Source organism: Schistocerca serialis, chromosome 7 (assembly GCF_023864345.2).
Source record: "Schistocerca serialis cubense isolate TAMUIC-IGC-003099 chromosome 7, iqSchSeri2.2, whole genome shotgun sequence".
NCBI classification, from domain to species: domain Eukaryota; kingdom Metazoa; phylum Arthropoda; class Insecta; order Orthoptera; family Acrididae; genus Schistocerca; species Schistocerca serialis.
The window spans coordinates 433994821-434016347 of NC_064644.1; the positions used below are offsets into that span (position 1 = coordinate 433994821).

The window sequence follows — 21527 nt, forward strand, 5'->3', positions numbered from 1 at the left end:
CTCCTCGTGTCACCACGTCTCTTCCATGTATACAACCTTCTTTCATCTTCTTAAACCAAGTGTTAGCTATGACTGAATTATGCTCTGTGCAAAACTCTACCAGGCGGCTTCCTCTTGCATTCCTTACCCCCATTCCATATTCCCCTACCACTTTTCCTTCTCTTCCTTTTATTAGTATAGAATTCCAATCCCCTATGACCATTAAATTTTCGTCTCCCGTAACTTAGACAAGCAATATGGCCCGACTCGAAAGGGTTCAAGTTCCCAGAAGACTCATAAAACTGACACAGAAATGCACCCAGGAGACAACATGCATGGTGAAAGTAAATGGAAACATGTCAAAGAAGTTCAAGGTGAGGACTGGAGTACGACAAGGAGACTGCCTCTCTCCTCTTCTGTTTAACCAGCTAATGGATAGAGCCCTGAGAGAGGTAGCAAGCCTAGAGAGAGGAATAAAGCTCGGAAGAAGGATCAACACCCTGGCCTATGCGGATGGTGTGGTTTTAATAGCAGAGATAGAGCAAGACCTGGTTCAGATTACAAGAACTTTAATGGACGAGGCAATGAGAGCAGGCCTGAATTTGAATATGGATAAGACAAAATACCTCGTAGTTAGCAGAGAAAATGATGACAGATCCCTGAAGGTGGAGGACAAAGCCTTTGAAAGCGTGGAATACTTTAAATATCTTGGGGCTATACTCAATGAAAGGAACGACATAGACCAGGAAACTACCGCACGAATACAAGCAGGAAACAGGCCAAGGTGTGGTCTGGGAAAGCTATTACAGTCCCTGCTTCTATCGAGATCCTCAAAGATCAGGATCTACAAGACAATAACCCCGTAGTCTTATATGGAGCAGAGACCTGGACCATCATCCAAAAGATTGAAGGAAAACTCCTGACATTTGAGAATGCCATCCTCAGACAGATTTTAGGACCAGTGGAGGATGGAGATGAATGGAGGAAAAGAAAGAACTGTGAATTGCAGGAGCTATACAAGTCTATGGACATCGTGGCAGTGATAAAAGAAAGAAAAGTGAAGTGGTATGGATACGTAATGCGACGAGAAGGCCAGCTCATCAGGCAGGTAGTGGAGGAAGATACTAGAGGCAAAAGACCACGGGGAAGATCACGACTGCGATGTATTGATCGGGTCAGAGAGGGTATGAGTCCGCTGGGGCTGTCTGAAGAAGAATACATGGTCCGAGGACGTTGGACGAGGCTGATTGGTGAGGCAAAAGACCGACTGCGGTTTTTGTGGCCAGCGCAGTAGTAGTAGCAGTTAACTATCTGAATAATTTCTTTTATCTCATGATACATTTCATCAATCTCTTCATCATCTGCGGAGCTAGTTGGTATATAAACTTGTACTACTGTGATAAACGTGGGCTTCGTGTCTATCTTGGCTACAATAATGCGTTCACAGTGCTGCTCTTAGTAGCTTATCGGCGTTCCTATTTTTTTTATTCATTATTAAACCTACTCCTGCATTACCCTTGTTTGATTTTTTATTTATAACCCTCCATTCACGTGTGTAAAAGTCTTGTTCCTCCTGCCACCGAACTTCACTAATTCCCACTATTTCTAATTTTAACACATCCACTTCCCTTTTTAATTTTTCTAACCTACCTGCCCGGTTAGGGGATCTGACATTCCACTCACCGATCCGTACGACGCGTCCTGATAACGACGTTCTCCTGAGCAGTCCCCGCCTGGAGAACCAAATGGGAGACTATTTTATCTCCGAAATATTTTACCCAAGAGGATGCCATCACTATTTAACTGTACAGTAGAGCTGAATGCCCCCTGGAAAAATTACGGCCGTAGTTCCCCTTGCTTTCAGCCGTTCGCAGTACCAGCACAGCAAGGCCGTTTTGATTGATGTTACAAGGCCAGATCAGTCAATCGTCCAAACCGTTAACCAATGTACTGAACAGTAAGATATGAAGTCTCCATACTCTTCGTTCAGTTCCATTGACAACTGTTACAATTGACAACGCAATAAGGGGTTGGGGGTTGTTTGGGGGAAGAGACCAAACAGCGAGGTCATCGGTCTCTTCGGATAAGGGAAGGAAGTCGGGGCCATGCCCTTTCAAAGGAACCATCCCGGCATCTGCCTATAGCGATTTAGGGAAATCACGGAAAACCTAAATCAGGATGGCCGGGCGAGGGATTGAACCGTCGTCCTCCCGAATGCAAGTCCAGTGTGCTAACCACTGCGCCACCTCGCTCGGTAACGGAATAAGGAGCGACTTCAGAAATTTTACTATTCGTATCACAAATTTCTTCACGTGATCCATACCTGAAAATGTATCGCAAAATGTTTCTTGATGTACAGAGAAATGTATCCTGTCGATTGTTATAATTTTTTGCTCATTCATTCTCAACTCAAACTTTAAATTCTTTTTGCATGGTATTGTGATGTCGTTCCATAGCAAATATGCAGTACCCGTTGCTTATGCAGAATGACAATTCTCCTCCCACTCATTTGTCATTCGTATACATTTTAAGGAATTTGATAGATCACTAGATTTCCTCTTTTTGTGAAAACAATCACGCGACCTGTGAACGTACTTCATACCACGAACAAATAGCGAAGAGTGAACAGTATTGACATCATGTGTTTCGCCTACCAACAAATGTCACACCGCAATGCTTAATGAGATGTCGCACTGTTTCAGATACTTCCAAGAAGGACCGCGCAAAGCCGTGTGACAGGCCGGGCCTTGGCCCACACATGCTACACGCGTGAAGTTTGACATGCTGTGGTCTAGACCACTGCGGCATTCAACGTCTTGCATCATGTGACGAGAGGCAGAGCACTGGCTCGACCGACCGCGCTATACGCCTCCACTCAGCTACTATCCATTTCTGTGTTGACTAGTCGTGACATTATTATCTGGTCCCTCTCGGTTAGGAACTTTTTATGACCACTGGTCTCACACCATGTTACTTGGCTGCGAGCACCATTCACTGTGTACACTTTGGACAGTCCGCATTGATACACCAACACACAGGGCACCTTCACTCACGATATGGTCATGCAAAGTCCAAACACAATAGCTCCATTCTGCCATTGTGTCACGCCTCCATGTTGACTTAACTTACTGTGTTGATTCCATTCAACTGACTGGCCAATATAGACCGGTTGACTACCATTACTTAGTCAATGATGTAGAGTGAAGTGACTGGTCCACACCAGTTTACACATCTCACAATGCTAATGAACGTTAGTTGGGCAATCTTTTCTTTTTTTACATCTGCTCTACATCGAAGGATAGTCTCATTACTTTTGGTTCCTTCCCTCATTCAGAACCAGCATTATTTTGTATTTACCGACTTGTTTATTCCTGTCATATTACATTTTCAGCTTGTTACTTAAGTGGAGCCGGCAGCATATAGTTTGCAGCATAGACACACCTGCCTTTACGTGACAGTTTAAAAATAATACACAAGAGTGTGTAAATAAAATGTACGGGATACAACAAAAAAGTACGCCCAAACATTCATGAAACATTCTTCATGAACCGCGCTGAGTGGTCGCGCGGTTTGAGGCGCCATGTCACGGATTACGCGACCGCTCCCACCGGAGGTTCGAGTCCTCCCTCGGACATAGATGTGTGTGTATGTTGTTCTTAGCATAAGTTAGTTTAAGTAGGATGTCAGTCTAGGGATCGATGACCTCAGTAGTTTGGTCCCTTGGGAATTCACAAACATATGAACACATCCTTCACAAATAGAATTGGAAAGTATGTTATTCGGATATATGACCGGAAAATGACAAAGAAGTTTACTGACGTTATTTCAGTTACAATTGGTATAAATTTTTGATTTGCTCCACAAATTTCTGAGCTTTGGCTGAAGGATGGCCCAGGCCGATTTATCGTAAATGTTCCTTCGTTCAATCGCCCAGGTGTGGCATCAATCCCAACTTCTAATGCTATTTCCATTTTCATTTTATACAGTTCTTCATACGCTCTTACTATGATGTCTTAGAACAGTGTTCCGCAACAGGTGTACCACGGTGAAGGGTGTGATGCGAACATTTATAAAATAAGAGATTTAGTTTATAGACATACCGTTAATTTTTATGTTTTTTAAGAAAATAAATGTAATGTGTATTTTCTTCGATTTTAATTATGAAAGAGTTAGTCTATTCTTTAATTATTTAATACATGTTTATAACTGTCACATTTTCATAGAAATTAAATGTAATTTTTTTCGTCAGTATTGCTGTTGTACTTAGACATTTTTCTCTGTTATAAATAGTAGAGGACAATGAAAGAAGCAAATATTCCTAATAAGCATAAGTCTAACGCAGTATGCACATCTGTAGCAACACCCAGGTTTTGAAATGAGGAAGTGACTGACGTCAGTTTCAAGTACGGCCGTGCTAATGGCAATGCACGAGAGGCAGCATCCTCACAAGGGAACCTCCCCATCGCACCCCCCTCAGATTTAGTTATAAGTTGGCACAGTGGATAGGCCTTGATAAACTGAACACAGATCAATTGAGAAAACAGGAAGAAGTTGTGTGGAACTGTGAAAAAATAAGCAATATATACAAACTGAGTAGTCCATGGGCGACATAGGCAACATCATGGAAATGTGAGCTCAGGAGCGCCGTGGTACCGTGGTAGCGTGAGCAGCTGCAGAACGAGAGGTCCTTGGTTCAAGTCTTCCCTCGAGTGAAAATTTTACTTTCTTTATTTTTGCATAGTTATTATCTGTCCGTTCGTTCATTGATGTCTCTGTTCACTGTAATAAGTTTAGTGTCTGTGTTTGGCGACCGCATCGCAAAACCGTGCGATTAGTAGACGAAAGGACGTGCCTCTCCAATGGGAACCGAAAACATTTGATCTCAATGTCATAGGGCAACCGATTCCTCCACAGGAAAACACATCTGATATATTCTATACGACACTGGTGACGGCATGTGCGTCACATGACAGGAATATGTTGTCGACCCACCTAACTTGTACACTTGGTGAATGGGTAAAAAGATTCTTCTACCTTGCCCGATTTAGGTTTTCCTGTGGATGTGATAATCACTCCCAAAAAAGTGATGAAAACATAAGATTTTGTCACATAAACTGAAAATAAAAAATTAAACTTTTCACTCGATGGAAGATTTGAACCAAGGACCTTTCGTTCCGCAGCTATTCACGTTACCACGATACCACGGCGCTCCTGCGGTCCTAGTGTCCTTGATGTTATGTATCTTCCCATGAACTACTCAGTTTGTATATTTTGCTTATTTTTTCACAGTTCCACACAACTTCTTCCTGTTTTCTCAATTGATCTGTGTTCAGTTTTTCAAAGCCTATCCACTGTGCCAACTTATAACTAAATCTGAGGGGGGTGCGATGGGGAGGTTCCCTTGTCAGAGACAGACAGCCAGACAGCAATGTGTGTTCACTAGCTCCCGTCAGCGCCTCGTGAGACTTGTTCACTTAAGCTTAACATGCAACGCGGAGGTAGACCAAGAAAACTGCCGACACCGCGAATGGAGGACCGTGTTTTACAACAAGTGAGCACAATACCGGTCACAAATACCAGAAGAATTGCTGGTGAATGCTTTTCGCCCTCCATCATCTGGCGGAAATTTCATGAGAGAGACTGTACCCATATGATGTAGAAAGTATACAAGACCTGGCCGCGCCTGACTTTGCAGCTCGGGCTGTCTTCTACCAATGGATCATTTACACAATATAAGAATGATCAACAGTTCCTCGTGTAAATGTTATTTGCAAGCGAAGAATGCTTTAGCCGAAATGGTGTTATGATCATCCACAACACAGACGATTCGGCTTATAACACTAACGGTGCCTCTGAGATGGCACATCAGTGGAGATTTCCTTTCAAAGTTTGGACAGGTGTTATTGGTGATAGGGTCACATTTCCTGTCTAGTTGACTTACAAGTCCTGTGCATCATTTACTGCCACACAAGCTAATCTGCTATTTGGATGATGTTCCTTATGGTGGAATGCTACATATGTGGGTTGAGTCGGACTCACCTGAACTGCCAGAACTCCTCGCTGTTGGGGTCCAGCCTCGTGTGGTTGGTGGAGTACACGTTGCCACGGGCGTTGCCCAGCCACACATCATAGCCAGCGTCCGCCAGCACGAAAGCTGCAACACCAGATAAGCGCAGTGTAGCACCACTCCATCTCATGGAGGAAGAGCACGTACTCAGACGGCGCGAAAAAAGAGGAAAGCACTTAACTGCTGGTTGAGAGTGACGTCTGTCGAAACAGAGCGCTGATCTATTTGGAAAAGTATGGTGATGAAAATGGAAATGAGCGTTTGGCGTCATTGGCCGGGAGGCCCCTTACGGGGCAGGTCCGGCCGCCTTGGTGTAGGTCTTATTACATTCGACGCCACACTGGGTCACCTGCGCGCCGTCTGGGAATGAAATGATGATGAAGAAAACACAACACCCAGTCCTTGAGCGGGGAAAATCCCCGACCCAGCCGGGAATCGAACCCGGGCGCGTAGGACGGCAATCCGTAACGCTGAACACTCAGCTATCGGGGCGGGCAGTATGGTGATGATTATTATGATTTTATGGCGCTGAACTACGGGCTCATCTGCAGCCTTACATAAAATAGAGACTAATGTCGTTAAAATCGCTTAAAAGTACCAAATTATTTAAAACCAAACAAGAAGAACCCACGAAAACATCGAATAGAAGTTACAATACAATGCTGACTTAAAACAATAACACGAAGCACAGATAAAAACAAGGGAGCATAATCGTTGATAAATACTTCATATTCTGAGCTCAAACGTAGTATCTTGAATTAGATGATCTACTCCAACCAAGTGCCACTGATCTCGAAAATATCGGTCCTGCGAAACCCAACGTGCGCTTTTCTCGCATGGCATCCCCAAAGCTATGGATCTAGGTACACATGTAGGATAAAGTATCTCCCAAAAATTTTTGGAGGCAGTACCGCACCAACATTTATTAACGGAGATATGGTTATACCGAGCTGATAAAAGTCACGGGATAGCCATATGCATACAAAGTGTGCTCGGAAATTCCCGTTACAATCTCCTAGGACCTATAGACGGGAGTGATTACATAATATTATGGATAGGAACCCATGTCCGGAAACGTACTGTTTCCCTTCCACGACGGTTTCAATCAGATGACTCGTCCACTTCTGCTTGAGGAATTGAATTGGGCGTTACACAGTACAATCATTAGGTAACAGTTCGAAAGGAAACAAGACGAAACATCAATTTATCACTTACACACCTCTGTTTGTATTAACACTGAAACATTACGTGTTTACATTATTCCAGACCTTAAAAGAATCCAGACGTACAAAATAGAACTGATGCAACGTAGATAAATGACATCAGGTGACTGTCTGACGCAGTACACTTCATCCTTTCTACCCTATTGCATACCACGGCAAGCAACTCTGAGACTTTTCTCTATCCGTCAGCAGAATTGGACGCGTTACACATTTGCACTGAACCATCGTATAACGGTAACGGTAAGTGTGGTGTCACCGCCAGACACCACACTTGCTAGGTGGTAGCTTTAAATCGGCCGCGGTCCATTAGTACATGTCGGACCCGCGTGTCGCCACTGTCAGTGATCGCAGACCGAGCGCCACCACACGGCAGGTCTCGAGAGACCTACTAGCACTCGCCCCAGTTGTACGGACGACTTTGCTAGCGACTACACGGACGGAGACTCTCTCATTTGCCGAGAATATAGACAGCATAGCCTTCAGCTAAGTCAATGGCTACGACCTAGCAAGGCGCCATTAACAGTATATTGCATATATCTAAAGAGTCTCACTTGTATCATCAAGAACGCTGTATACAAATGATGGATTAAAGTTAAGTATTCCAGAAGCTACGTACTTTTCTTTATAGCATTCATTACGTATCCTGTTTCAGACCTCACGCCATCCTGCGTGAGTTTAAGCGCGTGCCTTTCGGTTACCCGTCACTGTGGACTGGCTGTCTTGTCAGTCCACAACAGTAAGTTTTCGGACATGGCTTCCTGTTCAAAGTATTATGTACTCACACACCTCTACAAGTCCTATAAGTTTGTAACGGGAATTTATGGACACCATGTGTACAGACGGCGACAGTATCGCGTAAACAAAGTATAAAAGGGCAGTGCATTGGCGGAGGTGTCAATTGTACTTAGGTAAAAAATGTAAATGTCGTGTGACTAGGGCTTCCCGTCCGGTAGACCGTTTGCCGGGTGCAAGTCTTTCGATTAGACGCCACTTCGGCGACTTGTACGTCGATGGGGATGAAATGATGATGATTAGGACAACACAACACCCAGTCCCTCAGCGGAGAAAATCTCCGACCCAGCCGGGAATCGAACTCGGGCCCTTGGGATTGACATTCTGTCGCGCTAACCACTTTTATTTGTTTATTTATTGTTCTCATTTTGTTCGTTGCATTTGTTCGGTGCAGATTTCCCATGACACACGTTCAAGTTCAGTGTTGAGCCGTTGAGTCAGTTTTTTATTACAGAGGGTAACTAACCCTCTGACCGAACACGCTGAGCTACCGTGCCGGCTACCACTGAGCTACCAGGAGCGGACTGTACTTAGGTGATTCATTTGAAATGGTTTCCGACGTTATTGTGGTCTTACGACAGGAATTAATTGACTTTGAACGCGGAATGGTACTTGGAGCTAGACGCAAGGGACATTCCAGTCTGTAAACCATAAGGGAATTCAATATTTCGAGAGCCACAGTGTCAAGAGTGAGCCGAGAATACCAAATTTCAGGCACTGCCAATCACCACGGACAACGCAGTGGCCGACGGCCTTAACGGCCGAGAGCAGCGGCGTTAGCGTAGAGTTGTCAGAGCTGTCAGACAAGCAACACTGCGTGAAATAACCTCAGAAATCAATGTTGTACGTACGACGAACATATCCGTTAGGACAGTGCGGCGAAATGTGGCGTTAATGGGCTGTGGCAGCAGACGACCGACGTGAGTAACAGCACGACATCGTCTGCAGCACCTCTCCTGGGCTCATGTCCATATCGGTTGGGTGCTAGACGATAGGAAAAACCGTGGCCTGGTCAGATGAGTCCGGATTTCGATTGGGAAGATCTGATAATAAGGCTTGAGAGTGGCGCAGATCCCAGAAGCCGTGCACCCAAGTTGTCACAAGACACTGTGCAAAGATGGTGGTGACTCCATAATGATGTGGGCTGTCCTCTAGTTGAACTGAACCGATCACTGGCTGGAAATGGTTATGTTGGGATGCTTGTAGACCATTTTCGGTCATTCCTGGAAATCATGTTCTCAGACAAGGATGGTATTTTTATGGGTGACAACGTCCTATGTCAATGGGCCACATTTGTTCGCGATTGGTCTGAAGAAGTTTATGGAAAGTTCGATCGAATGACATGGCTTCCCAGATCATCCGGCATGAATCCCATAGAACATTTACGGGATATAATCGAGAGGTCAGTTCGTGCACAAAATCCTGCACGTGCGACACTTTCGCAATTATGGACTGCTACAGAGGCTATATTTCTGGAGGTGACTTCAAGCGACTTGTTGAATCCATGCCACGTCGAATTGCTGCACTACTCTGGGCAAAAGGGGGTCTAACACGATGTTAGGAGGCATCCATGACTTCTGTCTCCTCATTGTATATGCTGTATTAAATAAACTATGTAATTGGATTGAGTTTTTCTTGCTTGAGAGGACGTAGCGTGGTATCTTGGATGAAGAGTCATCGAGAGGTATAAACGTAAGCTCAAGACAAGCCGTGTAGAAGCATATTGGGATCATTTTGCTGCTCATATTGTATATTAGGGACACTGCAGACAATATTAACATTAATATCAGACTTTTACAGTTTATGAAGCTCTCTGTAATGAAGTACTTATCTAAAAAAGGCTGCAAAAATATTGTTAGACCTTGATAATATTTTAACATGGTGCAAAGATTGGTAACTTGCTTTAGACGGTCGTAAATGTAATATTCTGCGCTCCACAAAACGAAAGAACATAATGTTCTACATCTATTCAGTAAGTCATATTTGGAACTAGTCAATGCATACAAATACCTTGGTGGAACAGTTTGCGTGGATATAAAATGATACTATCACTTAAGCTCAGTCGTACGTAAATAATTGGCAAATTTCGGTTCATTGGCAAGATACTGGGAAGATGCAGCCAGTTTACAACGACAGCTGCTTACAAAACACTTGTGCGTCCCATCTTATAACATTATTCAAATGTGTGGGGCCCATACAAAACAGGACTAACAGACGACAGGCCTATTGAAAGTATTCAAAGAAGGGCAGCACGAATGGTCACGGGTTTGTCTGATTCATAGGAGAGTTTCCCGGAGGTGTTGAAGAAACTAAATGGATAGAGAATCATTGGCGTGTTTAGATTGTACCGAAAATTTCTCCCCACCACTCTATGTAGAGACCAAGTTTAGGACAGGAGAGAATAGTGCAAAACGGAAAAGGGACAAAAGGGTATAGCCTACACCAGACCATGATTGGAGTGTTGCAAATACACCGGGCCTCCTCCCCCCCCACCCCCCACCCGCCCCCTCTTCCACCTTTCTGGCGACGACGACGGATACAGAGTCGTTAGCCATGGTATGATTCGCTATGTTTAAAAGCTAACGAGCTCTCAGCCCCTCCCTTTGGATGCGAGAGAGGCACTCGTGAGAGAGTGGTGGCGGCAGACGACAAAAGAAGGCATAGTATACGACGACAGGAGGGCAGAGAGTACGAAAGACGTACAATAAGTAATGCAACACATTTTTTCCTCTGCCAATTTTGGTTGAAAAAATGTAGAGTTTGTTGTAGTACGTCGTCGAATATTCACTCTTCAGCCCCTATAGTTTCAAGAAGTTCCGATGGGTTGCGGCGCTGCACGTAGCCTTGAAAATGGCGTCTGTAGGAGAGATGCGTTCCAAGCAGAGAGCTGCCATTGAGTTTCTTTTGGCAGAAAACCGGAACATATAAGATATTCATAGGCACATGAAGAATGTCTAAAGAGGCTTTGAACAAAAGTACGGTGAGTCTTTGGGCGAGGTGTCTGTTATCAACGTAACAAGGTCGAGCAGACCTGTCTGATCTCCTATGTGCCAGCTAACTGCACACATCTGTGACTCCTCTAATGTTGGAACGTGCGGACACTTTCATTAGAGGTTATCGATCCACAACTGGTCGTCTCTGTTGGTAGTGCTTACACACTCTGCCTCCACTCGTCGAAGGTGTATGCCGACTGTGGTCCTCGCCGCTTACCAGAAGACCATACAGAGCAATTCTGTTCAGATTATTTCACGTGTCACAACGGAAGGTGTGAATATCATAACGATACTGCAAACCAAAAGCTATGGAAACGTGAAGCAGCGGACTGAAAAAAAGATAATGAAGATATTCAAAGAGCAAGATTCCATCTTCTGGTACAAAATTTCAGAGAAAGAAAAAAGAGAGAGAGGGAGGGAGAGAGAGAGAGAGAGAGAGAGAGAGAGAGAGAGAGAGAGAGAGAGAGAGAGAAAATGATGATGATGAAGACAATGAAAAAAAGAAATCTACAAACTAGCCGATGCGTAGAGATAGTTCAAAGTTATTCTATTTTTGAATTGAGACATTCTGTACGTTGTTAAAAGTCTTGTATCTATAATGGACAGTCAAATCGTCCTAACAAACTTCCGTTGGGCACATCTGCAGTTATAAAGGGCAGTCAAATGAAAACGACACAGAAAGAAAAAGTAAGTAAACTGCTCAATTTTCCAAAGTAATCAACGTACCTGTTGTTTATACCATTGTGAGAAAAGACGGTCAACGCCTTTATGGAGAAATGTTTGCGGTTGTCTACGGAATCATAATTGTATCCAGGGGTGCGCCTCTTCGACTGAAGCAAACGGACGGCCATCGTTTTTTCATGAAGACATTGACCGTCAGCGGGATAAATGTATTAACAGTTAGGGCGACCGATTTTGAAGGAATAAACAGTTTACTTACTTTTGTCAACTGTCCCTTTCATTCGACTGCCCCTTATAAAATAAGAAGGTATGAAGTACGCTGTAGCCTTCAATGCAAGAAAAAATGACGAAGTATTTATGAAGGGGAGGTTAATTTCAAATAGGAATGAGACAGCGTTGTAGCTGGTGATACCTCGTAAGTTAATTGTATGAATGTTGTAAGTTTGCAATATAAAAGTGACGGAGGAGTCATGTTCGTAAGTCGAAGTGAGCAAAAAAAAGCCACTCCGTCTTCAGGCCACAGGTGGCCGATCGGGACCATCCGACCGCCGCATCATCCTCAGCTGAGGATGCGGATAGGAGGGGCGTGTGGTCAGCACACCGCTCTCCTGGTCGTTATGACGGTTTTCTTTGACCGGAGCTGCTACTATTCAAGATTATCCATAAATAAATGGTAAACTTTTGCGACAGACAATATGGATAAATAAATATCTAAAGTAAAAAAAAATTGTGCTAAGGACACTGAACGCGAACGGAAATTTTATACGCTCAAAACAGCGAAATGACTGTTATTTGAGTTTGACAATGAGTGCTAATAATTACGTTTACTTTACTCAATTTCCATACATTATTGTATTGATTTTCATTAACGTTTCTTTACTTAATTTTCTAGACTTTACTGCATGTCCTTTAGTTCTATTGCGCTGTGCAGAAATACAATTACCAAACGTGTGTTCGTCCGACCTGTAGGAACACGCAAACACATAGGATTTCCGAGGTTGTATACGAATCAAACGTATTTACTGGAATCACTTCCGCTTCTAGAGGTCCAGACATGATAACCGAAAAACAAGTCTCACTTACAGAGGTTTAAGGTGGGGGGGGGGGGGGTCAGAGAGGGGGGGGGGGGGATGGAAATCATTTTGCCTTTCTTTTCATTTTATTCATAAAGTGTACGTAGTTATGTAGTTCACACTTCTCCAGATTCGACTGTGGTCTTCGTATATAAAATACTGGAATAGTTAGAGAGCACTTACTGGAAGAGCTTAATTCTACACCAGTTAATTAGTTTTCTACAAACCATTTTTCATATCTTTTAAGAAAGTGACAGATCTCCCCTAACTTTGCATTAACTCTGCTTCCATTAATTTCAACCAGTCATTGACAGCGCCTTCAGGCTCTTCGTCGGAGTCAAAGCGATGACAGCGAAGTCAGTTTTTGATGAATATGAAGATGGAGACACAACTTTGAGCCCAGTGTGAGCCATAGGGTGCATGTTCAGAAACTATAATTTGAACTGCCGCAAGGGTTCTGTGATTCTGGTCAGAGCTGAGGTGTAGCGTTGTCGTGCAAAAAGTGAAGTACCGGTAGTGAAGCGGCCGTCACATTCACTTTTGACAGCTCATCTCACATTGGGTAGCGTCCCCAGTGGCCTTCATAACCGTATTTCGTACTATGTCCTACATACAAAATTCAATTAGCGTCCCTAAAACCACGAGCCAACTTTCATGGCTTGCAAAGTTTGCAGAGCTTTTATTGGTTTGCTTGGTGTGGCAGTATGAACCCACACGGTTGAATGTTGTTTTGTCTACTTATTAACACAGCCATACCGTTCATCGCAGGTAAAGATTCTGTCTAACAAGCCTTTCCACCGCACTGAAAAAAAAGGCTTAGAAACCGGTCCCACATCGACATTCACGGTTCTCTAAAAGGGGTTCTGTAATTCAAAGAGAACGAACTTGGTAAACCTTACATTTTCGTCACGATCTCTTGTGAAACAGGGAAATCTACGGACTGTTATCAAACAGTAGAGATATCGAGAAGTGCCGCCTTTCACAAATTTTTTTCGGCAGCTTTTTACTTTAGTCGTCAGTATAGATGTTTCTTCCTTCACTCTACAACAAAAGAAACCATTATGGACAACGTTTTCGTCACATTCTCTCCTTACACATCACAATTAGCCGATAACTGCTAACGTATTTGATACTTATTTTGTAACTAATAACTGAATTACAGGACGAATTTTACATTTTCTGGTATTTTCACTCACAACGGTGGTTTTAGAGGCCACTACATCTACATATACATAAGCAACTGTACCAAAATTATCTGTTTTTGTTTTTGTTCTATTCACGTGTAGAGCGAGGGAAGACTGACTGTCTGTATGCCTGTACAGGCGCCATAATCCCTCCCTTATCTTACGCTCACGATCCCTACACGAGACATACACAGAGGTGGCAAAAGTCACGGGACACCTCATATCGTGTCGGACGTCGTGCAGCAGCTCGCCGTCGCGTGCACTCAACAAGCCGTTTTAAGTCCTCTGCAGAAATAATGAGCCACGCTGCGTCTATAGCCGTCCATAATTGTGAAAGTGTACCCGCAGCAGGATTTTATGCGCGAACTGACCTTTCCATTATGTCACGTAAATGTTCGATTTGATTCATGGCGGGCGATCTGGGTAATTAGGTGAAGGCCGTGGGCTACTGCGTTTTCCGTGATGAGAGGTAATTCCCGAAATTTGGTATTCTCGGGACATTCTTGACACTGTGGATGATGGGATATTGAATTCCTTAATGATTTCCGAACTGTAGTGATCCAGGCGTCTAGCTCCAAGTACTGTTCCGCGTTCAAAATCTGTTAATTTCCTTCGAGCGGCCATAAAGAGGTCGGAAAAGTTTTCGCATGATTCACCTGAGTGCAATCGACAGCTCCACCAACGCACCGCCCTTTTATATCTTTTGTAGTCGGTAATACCGCCATTGTATACGTGCCAGATCGCCATCCCATGACTTCCGTCACACCAGTGTGCGTTGGTGACAGCATAATGGTAGCACTGTGTTATTCTAATACACCTCTCAATTTACCCAACAGAGATTCGCAACACCTTTCTTCCAAGGATTCCCGTTTAAAGCCACCGAACATTTCTGTTGTGTGGTGTCACCGCCAGACACCACACTTGCTAGGTGGTAGCCTTTAAATCGGCCGCGGTCCGTTAGTATACGTCGGACCCGCGTGTCGCCACTGTCAGTGATTGCAGACCGAGCGCTGCCCCACGGCAGGTCTAGAGAGACTTCCTAGCACTCGCCCCAGTTGTACAGCCGACTTTGCTAGCGATGGTTCACTGACAAATTACGTTTTCATTTGCTGAGACGATAGTTAGCATAGCCTTCAGCTACGTCATTTGCTACGACCTAGCAAGGCGCCATTATTATTTGCTATTTATCTTGTGATGCATGTACCGTCAGACCGATGTTCACCAATTATGGATTAAAGTTAAGTATTCCAGAAGCTACGTACTTTTTTACTAGACTCAACTCCTTTAACTGTTGCAGACCTCACGCCAGCCTGCGTGAGCTTAAACGCGTACCTTTCGGCTATCTCATAGTGGCTTGGCTGTCTTGCCAAGTCACAACATGTTGCATTCTCATATAGGCTACAGTCCTACACCTACTTAGCAGCGCGTCTCTCAGTTTCTTCGATATCTCTTGTCAAGCCTACTTGAGAATGACTCCCAACACCGGAACAATACTTCATAACTCGCACTAGCGTCCGTGTATGTGGTTTTCTTTACAGATGCACTGTACTCTCCCAGAACCATACCATCAAATCTAAGACACTTTCTGCTTCCCTAATACTGAAGTTCAGTTTCATATCGCTTCTCAGTATTCCTTCTTGTGCCTTTGTGCTACGGCTATGAAGGGACCTGGCATGGATGGTCAGAGGCCCTGCCTGTCGAACCCTGTTACAACCCGGGACGGATGTGTGTACTCCAACTGTCTTCCTGTGTGTTATTCATATAAAAGTGAGCGAAAGTTTCCAAAATGATGGAGAATCTTGTAACTGAGGCGGGACTCGGATACCAGCTCGGCACTCAACCAGTTGGGATGTGGGAAAATTCCTAAAACCACATCCACGCTCGCTGGCACACCGTCATCTATATCTACACTAATATGACTACTCTACAATTCACACTTAGGTGCCTGGCGCAGGGTTCATCGAACCACTTTCATTCTATTTGTCTATGGTTCCACTCTAGAAAACTGCGCAGGTAAAACGCACACTTAAATCTTTCAGTGCCAGCTCTCATTTCTCTAATTTTATTAGAATTATCATAGCTCCCTAGGTGCCAACAAAATATTGAGCATTCGGAGGAGAAAGTTGGTGAATGAAAGTTCGTGAGGAGATCCTCCCGCAAACAAAAACGCCTTTGTTTTAATGATTTCCATCCCAATCCTCGTATCATATCCGTAGCACTCTCTCCTCTACTTCGCGATAATACAAAACAAGCTGCCTTTCTTTGAATTTCTTCGATGTCCTCCGCCAGTCCTATCTGATGCAGATCTCACACCGCGCAGCAGGACCCCAGAAGAGGACGGACAAGTCTAGTGTAGGCAGTCACTTCAGTGGATCTGTTGCATATTCAAAGTGTTCCCAATAAGACGCAGTCATTGGTTTCCCTTCCCACAATATTGTCAATGTGATTGTTCCAGCTTAAGTAGGAATTTAGCTGAACTGACAGCATTTAGATTTTTGTGATTTATCATGTAACCGAAATTTAGCTGATTCCTTTTAGTCATCAAGTGGAGAACCTCACACTTTTCATTAATTAGGGTCAATTCCCACTTTTTGCACCATACAGGAATCTTCTATAAATAATTTTGCAGTTTGTTTTGATTTTCTGATTACTTTAGTAGACAGTAAATGACAACATCATCCACAAACAGCCTAAGATTGCTGTTGAGATTGTCTCCTAAATCATTTATATAGATTAGAAACGCCTGTTGTTGTTGTGGTCTTCAGTTCAAAGACTGCTTTGATGTAGCTGTTCATGGTACTGTATCCTGTGCAAGCCTCTTCATATCTGCCGGCCGCGGTGGTCTAGCGGTTCTAGGCGCTCAGTCCGGAACTGCTACGGTCGCAGGTTCGAATCTTGCCTCGGGCATGGATGTGTGTGATGTCCTTAGGTTAGTTAAGTTTAAGTAGTTTTATGTTCTAGGGGACTGATGACCACAGATGTTAAGTCCCATAGTGCTCAGAGCCATTTGAACCATTTTTTTCTTCATATCTCTGCTGCAACCTACATCCTTCCGAATCTGCTTACTGTATTCCTGTATTCATCTCTTGGTCTTCCTCTACGATTTTAACCCCCACTTCCCCCCCCCTCCCCCCCCCCCCCACACACACACGCACACACTTCCCTCCAGTACTAAATTCGTGATTCCCTGATGACTGATAATGTGTCCTAGTCAGGTTGTGCCACAAGTTTCTTTCTCCCCAATTCTATTCAGTATCTCCTGGTTAGTTACGTGATCTACCCAACTAATCTTCAACATTCTTCTGTAACACCACATCTCAAAAGCTTCTATTCTCTTCTTGTCTAAACTATTTATCCTCATCGTCCATGTATCACTTCCCTACATGGCTGAACGCCATACAAATACTTTCAGAAAGGGCTTCCTGACACTTAAATCTGTACCCGATGTTAACAAATTTCTCTTCTTCAGCAACGCTTTTCTTGCCACTGTCAGTCTGCATTTTATATCCTCCCTAGTTCGACCATCATCAATTGTTTTGCTTCCCGGATAGCAAAACTCATCTACTACTTTAAATGTCTGATTTTCTAATCTAGTTCCCTCAGCATCACCTGATCTAATTCTATTCCATTATCCTCGTTTTGTTCATGTTGATGTTCATCTTATACTCTCCTTTCAAGACACTATCCATTCCGTTCAACTGCTCTTCCGAGTCGCCTATAACGCTTCATTAGTCAATGCTAGATATCCGCTCAGTTTTACTCGACATCTTTCCGTCAGATACTACGAACTGTGATCTTCCCGACAATTTGATTAGAAGGCGCTTGTGAGGCAAACTTTTTTGGAAATATAGATACATGGAATCAGTATGAGATTCTCTCTGCTATCATTCATTACTTCGTGAGAATGAAGTGCTAGTTGTGTTTCACAATAACGTTATTTCCTTGTCGTTAATCGGCCTTGCGGATTTGATCCTGGGCCGGCGCACCTCCCCGTCCCAGAAGTGCCACTTCAACCCGCACAGCCGTGCGGGTCATATCGCTTTTAAGTATTACCCCTAAATGCTAATACGATGTGAAGAGCTGAAAATGTTCCCCACTAATTTTGCTGTGATGTAGTATGCGGGTCTTTCTCTTTGTTGTAGCCAATGTTTTACTTTTTCCACAGCAGGAGGCCCATGAGCACTTACATACACTATGTGATCAAAAGTATGACACCTGGCTGAAAATGGCTTAAAAGTTCGTGGCGCCCTCCATTGGTAATGCTGGAATTCAATATGGTGTTGGCCCACCATTAGTCTTGATGACAGCTTCCACTCTCGCAGGTATACGTTCAGTTAGGTGCTGGAAGGTTTCTTGGGGAATAGCAGCCCATTCTTCAGGGAGTGCTGCACTGAGGAGAGGTATCGAGGTCGGTCGGTGAGGCATGGCACGGCGTTCCAAAACATCCTAGAGGTGTTCTATTGGATTCAGGTCAGGATTTGTGCAGGCCAGTCCATTAGAGGGATGATATTGTCGTGTAACCACTGCGCCACAGGCGGTGCATTAAGGTCAGGTGCTTGATCGTGTTGAAAGATGCAATCGCCATCCCCAAATTGTTATTCAACAGTGGAAAGGAAGAAGGTGCTTAGAACATCAATGTAGGCCTGTGCTGTGATCGTGCCGCGCAATACAACAAGGGGTGCAAGCTCTCTCGATGAAAAACACGACCACACCCTACCACCACCGCCTTCGAACTTTACTGTTGGCACTACACACGCTGGCAGATGACGTTCACCGCACATTCGTCATACCCACACCCTGCCATCGGATCGCTACACTGTGTACCGTCATTCGTCACTCCACACTACGTTTTTCCACTGTTCAATCATCCAATGTTTACGTTCGTTACACAAAGTGAGGCGTCGTTTGGCATTTACCGGCGTTATGTGTAGCTTATGAGCAGCCGCTCGACCATGAAATCCCAGTTTACTCACCTCCCGCCTAACTGTCATAGTACTTGCAGTGGATCCTAATGCAGTTTGAAATTCCTGTGTGATGGTCTGGATAGATGTCTGCCTATTACACATTACGACGCTCTTCAACTGTCATTGGTCTCTAGGCGCTTCAGTCCGGAACCACGTGGCTGCTACGGTCGTAGGTTCGAATCCTGCCTCGGGCATGGATGTGTGCCATGTCCTTAGGTTAGTTAGGTTTAAGTAGTTCTAAGTCTAGGGGACTGATGACCTCAAATGTTAAGTCCCATAGTGCTTAGAGCCATTTGAACCATTTTTTCGGTGGTCTCTGTAAGTCAACAGACAAGGTCTGCATGTATGCTTTTGTGCTGTGTGAGTCCACGTTTCCACTTCACTATCACATCGGAAACAGTGGACTTGGGGATGATTAGGAGTGTGGAAATCTCACGTACAGACGTATAACAGCAGTGACACCCAATCACTTGAGCACGTTCGAAGTCTGTGAGTTCGTGGAGCACCCCATTGTGCTCTCTCACGATGTCTAATGACCACTGAGGTCACTGATATGGAGTACCTGGCAGTAGGTATCAGCAAAATGCACCTAATATGAAAAACATATGTTTTGGGGGCGTGTCCGGATACTTTTGATACATAGTGTACTTGCTAAATCAGGGTAGAGACAGTGTCGTTATCCTGCTCACTTCTCGTCCTTCCAAGACTTCGTGGAAGCGGAAGTTTGCTTTCCGATTAGCTCTCATATTTACTAGACTCTAGGGAGAAACTGAAAAGTCCTCATATTTTCTAATATCGAGTGTCATAATTCCAAACTGAATGCCAAAGCATAACAGTAAGCGTTTTTTCAACTTTTGGAAAGAATCGTGGTCCTTCTCCCTTAATGAAGTTCGTGATGTGGGTGTGCCGGAACGATCACAGTGACATTGCCAACAACAATGAAAACCAGGTATCTGATCGGTGCTGTGCTTTTTCTGCAATGGCTAAAATAACGTCACAGACTGAAGTGCTGTTTGCAAAGCAACCGAGTGAATCTCTCCCCATCTGCAAACAAACTGTGCGAAAATCGCTCTCAGCGCAGGGCTTTGATCGGCCCTTTTTTGGTCGTGTTAATCCCATACGGTTCTTCCCACAAATGGCACGGCATTTTCTGCATCACATCTTGAAATTAACATCGTACATGGCTCCATTCGCACCACCACAATTATTTCCTCTTCATAATGGTGCTTTTTAAAGACAGAATATGTCGGGAATTACGCGGCATCAACGGCTTTGGAATACTACCACAGGTGGACATCATTCTTTCCTTACACGTGGGCACTAGATCGAATGTATGGTGTCTTACAGTGAGTTGCAACGTTTTATGTCTTTACTGATGGACAATGGAGGGCAGTATGTACACTGGCCAAAACTGTCCGAGTACCCATATGTAATTCGGAATTGACAACTAGATGTCACCCTATAACACGAGGCAGGAAGTATTACGTTTTCAGTGGAGAAGCTCTGATAGCAGATTGGCTGAGTGAGGAGAGCTCAGTGACTTCGAATGTGGGTTAGTCATCGACGTCATCTCTCCTCCTAAAGCCCCCCAAGTCGACTGTTGGTGATCCGTTTGCGAAGCGGAAAGGCGAGGAAACAACTGCAGCGAAATCAAGGCTAGGCCCACCTCGTGTACTGATGAACTGGGGCCGTCGAGCAATGCGGAAAGTGATTTTAAAAAAAATCGCTTAAAATAAGGGGAAAAATCTCTCGTGAGTTTCAAAGCTCTACCAGTCTAGCTAGCACATTGATCGTGCGCTGGGAGTTGAAAATAATTGGGTACAATGGTCGAACAACTCCTCATAAGCGAACCATTTGTGTAGTCGATGGCGAGCGACGCCTGAGGTGGTGTGCAAAGCGACGCCTCTGGACAGTAGATGACTGAAAACATGTGGTTTCGAGTGGCTCTGTGGCAACTCGTTGGAAGGGTTTGAGCTTGGTGACTGCCTCGAGAACTTTACGTGTCGTCATATGTAGTGCCAACAGCGAAGTACAGAGGAGGAGCTGTTACGGAACCGAGGACCTTCTCGTGGTTAAGAGGCGGTTACCTTATTGCGCTTAAGAAAACTACAAATGCGGAATGATACAAGGATATGAACATATTTTACAGGAGGAGGAGGAGATTAGTGTTTAACGTCCCATCGACGATAAGGTCACTAGAGATGGAGCAGAAGTTCGGATTAGGGAAGGATGGGGCTGGAAATCGGCCGTGCCCTTTCAAAGGAACCATCCTCGCATTTGCCTGAAGCGATCTATGGAAATCACACAAAACCTAAATCAGGTTAGCCGGACGCGGGTTTGAGCCGTCGTCCTCCCGAATGCGAGTCCAGTGTGATAACCACTGCGCCACCTCGTTCGGTAACACATTTTACAGCATCGTGTGCTGCGTACAGAAGAGAAACAGTTCGATGACGATGACTGTTTGTGTAAGCCCAGAGGAACACCTCTGAGTTAAAACGTTACTTCGATCCATAGCTTAGCATCTAACATGAATTTCAAACTATCATAAAGGCGAAGGTGGACACACTCCAT

General features: G+C 44.3%; 1 protein-coding gene across 2 annotated transcripts in view; it reads right to left on the minus strand.

Moving 5' to 3' along the window:
- The window catches only part of LOC126412717 (lipase 3-like), a 209981-nt gene that overhangs the window by 92966 nt on the left and 95488 nt on the right, over window positions 1–21527 (minus strand). For both annotated transcript variants that reach the window (XM_050082435.1, XM_050082436.1), the window contains exon 3: window positions 6019–6133. In XM_050082435.1, the coding sequence (XP_049938392.1) occupies window positions 6019–6133 (115 nt within the window). The remainder of the gene's footprint in view (window positions 1–6018; window positions 6134–21527) is intronic.